Below are 8,404 nucleotides of genomic sequence, written 5' to 3'. Positions count from 1 at the left end.
GAATTATTATTTAATAAATAATAATTATACTTTTTACCTGGTGTTTAGAGTGGTACCTGAGGGTTCAAGAGGTGGACAAAAGCCTCTACTGCTACAATGTATATTATTAACGCTGAATAAATTAGTAAACAAAATGCAGAAATAATGTTAATACTTATGCCAAAAGTAGCCAGTTTTTAAGCATTTCAGCATTGTAAAATGGATCAGTGCTACATAAAGAGAAAGAGCACACTTTAGACACCAGTTATAGTTTTCCAAATGATCTCCCATATTTTTAATGACATTAATGATGGAATGGCAGCGTGGTTACTTTATTTAAAAAAGAAACACACAAGTGTTATTTTCAGTCAGCTAAACATTTTAAGAAATAAATGACACATTTTAAATCTGAATCATGTATGCACTTATTCCAGATATCTTCACAAAAGTGTTAAAGAGTAAATGTAACAATAAAACATAAGGCTGTTCACATAAGAGTATTTTATGCGAGAAAAAACACTGACTTCTGTGTTGTCAGTTGCCGCCCAAGTGACATTACTGTTTTGAGTGTATATTTTTCATGTGAAATAAGTATCTTTTGCAGTAGAGTAGCAGTCCTGAAAGTCTGCACCCATCACTTAGTTACAGTGGTCAAGATATCCATGTTTGGAATTGACTTGCTTGTAATTTACTAGAATAGACAAATAAATAAATAGGTCTGCTCGTTCAAACATTTCAATTAATACATTTAAAAAGGCATTATATAATTATGGGTTAACTCTGGGGAGCTATTTCTTAGAATTTTCTTCATAATGCACAAGACTTTAATTACTGCATTTTTAAGGAACTTCTACTGTATGGTATCCTCAAGAACACAAACTGAATTCCTGGTGCATGCAAAAAGCTTTGCCTTTCACATTTAAGAGAACTTCAGACAGATGTTTCTCAGAATTGCCTCATAATGCTTAAAACTGACTGATCGTGTATGGAAGTGAAAGTCCTTGCTTCAAATAACAGTTTAAGGAACTGTATTATTTTCTCTTAAATATAAACTGCATTCCTGCTTTACAGAAGCATTTCAGAACCATTCAGAACATTGAATCGTTCAGCTCACACAGAACTGTTAGTTGTGCTTTCGCTCATAGAAAGTATGTAACTTTTTTCTGTCACATTTTAATGTTATCCTGTTTATTGTACTTACTAGATGATATAAGTACTTGAAAGATTTTCATGTTCTCTGGCAATTATTAAATATCTATCAGATTTGCAGTGCTGTGATCTTTTCTTGTTTTGCAGCTAACTGGTGTTTTTATGTTACTGTATTTTTTTTTTTGGTATTTGGTGCAAGTGTTTTCAAGAACTGGAAATTGCTGAATTTTAAAACCGTTGCTTATACGCATGTTCTGGTGGAAGAAAAATGTTCAGTCAGAAGTGTCATCAAATTCTGATTCCTAGATTTGTAACATTTTTTTATTGCAAATTACATATTCTCTCTTTAACTTTCATGTTTGTTGGTCCGTTTGTCACTTTTCATGGTGACTGACTAAAAATGTGTGATGAGCAGATGGTAAGTGTGACAGTTTTTGTTGTTATGACTTAAGTGTTTGATATGTCTTTTGCTTGCTTGCTTCAAGTTCCTCAGAAAATATTAGCGATATTTAATATTGTAGCCATTAGCCATAGCCATAGCCATTGGCAGTCCGTAAAGCTTGTTTGCGTGCGCGTGTGAACATGCCAACGTCCACCTAGATAGGTGGTGGGGGATTGGCTGGATATTCTTGGTGGTTATATTTAAGCAGTTGCCAACCAATAGGGGCAGCCAGTGGACCTAAAGGCCAGGTAGGGTTAATCACTGCTGAGCTATAGAAGGAACAGTTGCTTTGTAAATATTTTTTTTTCTTTTTGTACATATCTCCAAGTGATGGCATTAGTGGAGGTATATATACATATTTGGTTTTGGGATCGGTGCCTTAATGTTCCTTAATGCGTATCTTTACAGTATTGCAGCTGGTTTAATATAATTTTGATGGTTTCTTGATTAATCCCACTGGCTGACATCGTGATGAATTATCATCGGCTCCGCTATCCAGAAGGAGTGTGTGCTTGACCCCAGTGTTGCAGGAAACCTCGACTGAATTAAGGGGTGTCTATAATGGATGTTTGGACAGCAAGTATTTAAATGATAATTCAGTTTTATTTATTATATTATCACGTTTTTATCATCTGTGTTTGGATATTTTAAAGAAAGGAATAAAAAATGAAACTCAATCATGAAATACATTGATCAGGGTTTAGGTTTTGATTCCCACCTTGTATTTTATGTATCTAGAATAACTTCCAGCCTACACTATCCAAAAATGCATAAAACAGATACAGAAAATTCATGGATTAATAGATATCGGGTTGTACAGCTTTAGGTGCTGCTTTATCATAGATTCAGCTACCCAGGTTTGAGCACAGCACAGTCACTTTGCGTAGCTTTGTGTAGTGTTCATGTTCTATGTTGTTGCTGGTTTTCTCTTTTGTTAATTTTGGTGCCCCTGTAACCCATGAGACTACAGTCCATGTCAGCCTATGCATAAGTCAAGTCATGGACATTTTTGTATTACATACAGTAAATTCTGGATATTAGGTTTCTCATAAGCAACCATAAACCAAAATGAAGAAGGAAAAATGTCTGAGCGGGGAAGAGGCACAGGACTGAGCTGTGGGAGAAGTTTGGTCAAACACAGTAACCCCGCATAGAAGTTTAAGAAAAGGTGAAGATAAGAAAAAGAAGAAATTTATACCATTGTTAGTCATTTTTGTTTCACTTTTTTCACAAAGATTCAATCATTTTAGAGAAATACAAAATGCAAAAATGAAAGAAAGCCTGCCAATACATCCCAATTGCTATGCGTACGTATTTTTTTCCAAGCAAGTCTTGCTGAGTGATTCCTCTCTCGTGTCCACATTTACTATGTGCCGATCCAGCAGTGATGATCCACAAAAAGCAGCTTTGAGCACTTGCCATTATGAGCTGACAACCTGGCAGACATCTTGCACTATAAAAAAAAATTGCAGTTTGTATGTTTATTAGGCTGCATGTGTCTGATGAATTCATTTTTAATAATTTTTCAGATTTAGGATAGATATTGGCACACAGTTATATTAGATTTGAATTGCTAGCAAAATTAATTTGAACAGTCAAACAAAAAATAGGATACTAGCTGAAAATCAAAATTGAGTTAGTTTTACCTGCAATCTGAACACAGCCTTGATAGTTGCTAGCAGTATATGGATTCAAGTGCAGCTATCATGTATTTTTCAGTTTGTTTTTACCATTGCAACTTATCTCTTGTCATTTGTCTAGAACTGGCAAGGCATTGATGGTACTGCCTGTCTTTAATTCTATCAGAGTCAGCGCCTTTAAACTCTCATGTGGTAGGGGAGCTTGGGAGAAAAATACAGCATATGGAAGCCTCTAGTTTATGCTTTATTATGCGGTGTCTTGCCTTTGTAAAGCCTCTAGGCCTTAACCTAATTCGCTTCTTTATTTGGTGGGTTTAATATTATGAATTGCATAAGCCCATGCTGTAAAAACCCAGGGCTCCAAGAAACCATGGATTCTGGCACTTCAATCAATTGCATTGGTTGTGTATTAGTGGCTCCTCGTCAGTTTTGTTTTGCCAACATGTTCCCCTCTGTTGTCTATAAGTGGCTAAGCTAGTTTTTATCTTCTCGGAGGTTTCATTTTGTCGATGTGCTCACCTTGCTTGTGTTTCAGCGGCACTTTCTTTGCGCTTCACGCTGTAGTTTCGCTCTTCCAGGCTGCCCTGCATTTCTGGGCCGGACTGACAGACACACACACTTCCACGTGTAGACGTTTATATATAAGATATCAACAAATGTTGTCATTAGTAAGGTTAATGCATGGTTCTTGGCTTTCATTTGACTCTGCTGGGATTGGCTGTAGACTCCTGCATCTTTGTATTGGAATAAGTAGGTTTGGAAATGGGGGGAAGTTTAAATAAACACAATCATAATTTCTAAACCCTAGAAGCAGAAGACAAAGGGTGGAAACCAATTGTGGATACTTTGATTGTTAACACATGTTGGGTCTTTGAAATGAGAGATCAAATGAAAGTCTGTCTGTCAGTTTAATTTAGTTTGTTGCCATGAGATATACTGTATCTCCATTCCTATATGAATTGAAGAAATCAATACACAACAGCAGTAACATGCATTGTAATGCAGAGTTTGCTATTTTAACAGGTGTGTGGCTCTTCCATGGATGGTGTGGGAAGCACTTTTGGACTGATTACACAAATAGTGAACATCAAAATGAAGATCCTATTCTTGCTGTGTATAGGTAATTTCTTCTCAGGTAAGACTAAATGCACATAAATGAATATGCCTGTTGGATTTAGGTGAAATGTGTATTTTAGAATAAAAGAGACACTATTAGTTAGAGCAGAAAGCTGTTAGTTGTACTTTTTTTTTTTTTACAGGAAGCGCAATTCATTTAATTAAAAGTAAGACTCCAGATTTAATATTAACATGCAATCATAGACACAAGGATGTGTATGCTAGTCTACTTTGCAAAGTCATTTTGAACATGCTAACTGCTAACATTGGTCATTTAACAGGATTGATACCTGTGCCTTGAAACCCTGAATGGAAAATGTGAGGGGAAAAGTTGAAAAAAAAAATCTTATCTATGGCTGTTATTGTACTCCACGACAAAAAGTTAGATTGCACTTCCCATACCGTATATAATTTTAAAGTTGTCCTTTACCAGCATTAATTTTACACTTTTTCAATCTTTTGTACTGCTATTTCATGCCTTGAACATATGGAGTAAGAGAGCGCCTTCTGCTTCCTACTGTACCTATTTGACCAATGGTCCTAGTAGGTCTCAAAAATGGGAAGCTGGTATGAAATTGTTCAAAAAGAACATAAGAGTCCCAAAATATGAAAAAATGCCTTTCAATGGAGAGGCAACTGTGACAACTCTGGTTTCACAAACTGACAATGCCAACTGTAATCTTTATAGTTTGAGAATTTATTTACAGAAATTGGAAAAAAAAAAACAAAAATGATTTAAAAATAGAAAAATGGATATACCTAAACAGCAATCCAAAGCAAACAAATACTTATCCAAAGAGAATAATTTAGGAGCAAAGCAGAAATGGTAGAAAAACAGAAAATCTGAATAAGAAACACAATACCTACAGAACTGTAAACAACTTTAATGGGTCTAAGCAACTGCTGGGTCTCACTTTGGACTGGAATAAATAGCCAGGAGGAGGGCCAAGTAGTTGTGATATCAGGGTGGTCCTGCCTCCTGGGGCTGCACTGACAAAACATAGCAAATGGAGACACATTTAAGAGGACAGAACACAAATAACAAATAATAAATAAAACTAACAAAAATAGCATAAAAACAAGAAAAATGATAACTTACAATCAAGAAAAACAACAATAAAACATGCAAAACACAAATTCAAACTGATACATAACACTGTTATCTGTAGTCTTCAGATGGCAAGACAAAAACAAAACAATCAGGAGAGAAGATTTGCACTTCATGCATTCTTTAAAAGGAACATCATAATTATTTTATTACTATCTAACTAACTAAATAAATAATACATTCTAATATTAATATTAAAACATGCTTCCACCATATCCGCGTTATTCAGCCTTGACCACTCCCCTTCACACTGCTCGCCCAGTTGTTGCTCCTACTGCACACATCCGGTCTCCGTACCACCCTGTGATACTCTCAGAGCTAACTCTCCCTTCAATGCAGTCAGTTATAATGGCAAAGCAGAAGAGCAAATGATCTATTCAAGAACATCGAATTTTAGATCATGATAGAAAAAGAGTGGAAAAAGCTGATAACGAGCGACGAATGTCGAAAAAAAGAAAATGAACCAAAAAAGAGCTGTAGTGAAATACTCAAATAATTGATTTTCTATCTATAATAACTAAGCACCAAACCATCTTGTTCTCGTGCCCTGTGTACTCTTCTGTATACCATACCTTTAAATATAACCACTTTCTCTAATGAAGGAGCACCTCGACACCCTTGGAGCATCAGAGCCATGAGATAGCGGGCACCCAGTACCCACCGCCGGGGATTGGTGAATGAAACAAGCAAGGGGCAGAGCCGCTTAGTAAATAAATAAATATGTTAACAGATTCATAACACAGTTCTCCTTGCTAGGAGTCTAGGTATCCAATGTGCCTAGATGTCCAGGTGGCTCTTTCATAGCGTTACAGTATGAGCTGGTTGGTCTCTGGAATAGATGGAGGAAAAGACATTGATAATCTGTACACAGTATACTAGTCATTTAGCCCGTTACAATAACAGGCGCTAGAACAGTAGTGCATAAACATTAGTAGGAACAGTCTATATTAAATGGCAAGGGACTTTGACCTCATTCTTTTTGTTGGTCGTATTTTTCTTTCTTTCAGGCTTTCTTTTGTTGATGTTTACTTGCTGAGCTGACCGTTCTTCGTGGGCTGCCGCCGTGTATTGTGTGTCTTTAATTTTCTGTGACAGTAATACTGTCTTGTACGGCTCTATTCAATAAGGGCGCAAACAAAAAGGCGAGCTTCAAAAGGGCGACCTCAATTGAGCACGGCGAATAAAGGCGTTCGTAGATAATTTAGTTAAAATGGCTCTGGAATATGTGAAGAGCAACAAAGGTGCAGATCTTTATTTACACGCACCTTTATTCGCTGCGCCCAATTGAGGTCGCCCTTTTGAGGCTTGCCTTTTTGTGCGTGCCCTTATTGAAGGATACCGTCTTGTACGTCCGCTGGCTTGTACGTCCGTAATATACCTTTTAATTTTCTCTGGCGGTAATACAGGCGTGCGCGCCGGTAATATGCCTTTAATCTCCTCTTACAGTAATCCTGGCTTGTATGTGGCTGTAATATGCATCACTGTATTGTGTACCTTTAATTTCCTCTCGCAGTAATACTGGTTTGTATTTCCGTAAAACGCCTCTAACTTTCTCTGACAGTAATATCGCGCATCGCACTGTGCCCCGCGCATGCACACTTCACCAGAAGACACACACACACAGACACCTGGACGCACACAGGGATTTTATATATATATATAGATAGCTCTGAATTTTTGCTGGTCTTCTACTTCCTGCTGCACACGTTGGACCAATGGGACATTATAGTGTAAGGGCCAACTCAACCTCTCATGTTTCAGGCCTTGTGCCCTTGGACCAATCCTGGTTAGGTATGACTTATAGTATGCTCTTAAACCTTCTACCAACTCAGCATTTCACTTGAGCCCTGGGCTAGGATAAGCTTGTTTTTTGTCCTTGCAGACTAATAGGCTATGAGTAAACGTATTTAAAGGCTCCTAGTTCATAGTTTATACTAGTTCTGGCCTGTTGAGGTCTGAAGGTGACTAGATTAGGCATAGCAAATGAAAGTTCTCTCTGGCACATGAAAAAGTACAAGAAACATTTTAAGTCTGACTAGTGAACGTTTTTCTAAATGCATGCTTTATCAATGCAACAATGCATGTCTTAATATAATATAAAAAATATGAAAGCAAAACAAACAATGCCAAGCAATTGTTCAGTGTTTGTCCTCTTATAATTGCCTTAGCACAAGATGTCATTGTGACCATGCTCTTATATTACACCCAAGGGTTATTCCCTCTATTGTATTTATTTTCTGTTGTTTTTGTAAACTTTGAATCCTTCTTTTCGTGTTTCTTTGTTATTTTTGTAGGTTTTGTTCATTAATGATATACTATCCATTTAAAGCAGAATATCATTTAATATCGATGTATAGATGTCCCCTGTTCTTTGTGGGAGGGGCAACCTGAAGGACTGGCCACAGCCTTTATCTGTCAATGCTGAGATCTGATCCTTCAGTGGTCAATTGATGATCTTGGAGTACATTTATTTGTGTGCATCGGATTTCCTGGCTCAGTTCTTGTGCTCTGATATTTTGATTGTGTATTGGGAGTTGTTTGCCTAGGATTACCTTTTAGACAGCTCCTTTTTTGCCCTTTTAGCTCTTTTTAAGATTTTCTGAGTAAATATTCTCATTTAGGGCGGTACAGTGGCACAGTGGGTAGCACTGCTGCCTCGCAGTAAGTACACCTGGGTTCGCTTCCCGGGTCCTCCCTGTGTGGAGTTTTTATGTTCTCCCCGTGTCTATGTAGGTTTCCTCCGGGTTATCCGGTTTCCTTCCACAGTCCAAAGACATGCGGGTTAGGTGCATTGGCGATCCTAAATTGTCCCTAGTGTGTGCTTGGTGTGTGAGTGTGTGTCCTGTGGTGGGCTGGCACCCTTTCCGGAGTTTGTTTCCTGCCTTGCGCCCTGTGGGGGCTGGGATTGGCTCCGGCAGACCCCTGTGATCCTGTAGTTAGGATATAGTGGGTTGGATAATGGATGGATGG

General features: G+C 37.6%; 1 protein-coding gene across 2 annotated transcripts in view; it reads left to right on the top strand.

Moving 5' to 3' along the window:
* Positions 1-1,009: 1,009 nt before the first annotated feature.
* The window catches only part of LOC114650041 (uncharacterized), a 29,449-nt gene continuing 22,054 nt past the window's right edge, over positions 1,010-8,404 (top strand). The window contains exons 1-2 of one of the 2 annotated variants that reach the window (XM_051926518.1): positions 1,010-1,127; positions 4,234-4,345. In XM_051926518.1, the coding sequence (XP_051782478.1) occupies positions 4,249-4,345 (97 nt within the window). In that variant the 5' untranslated portion in view covers positions 1,010-1,127; positions 4,234-4,248. The remainder of the gene's footprint in view (positions 1,128-4,233; positions 4,346-8,404) is intronic. The other variant, XM_051926516.1, reaches the window with a different exon arrangement.

The sequence above is a fragment of the Erpetoichthys calabaricus genome, chromosome 4 (assembly GCF_900747795.2).
Source record: "Erpetoichthys calabaricus chromosome 4, fErpCal1.3, whole genome shotgun sequence".
In the NCBI taxonomy this organism is placed as follows: domain Eukaryota; kingdom Metazoa; phylum Chordata; class Cladistia; order Polypteriformes; family Polypteridae; genus Erpetoichthys; species Erpetoichthys calabaricus.
This window is presented reverse-complemented; position numbering and strand designations above follow the sequence as displayed.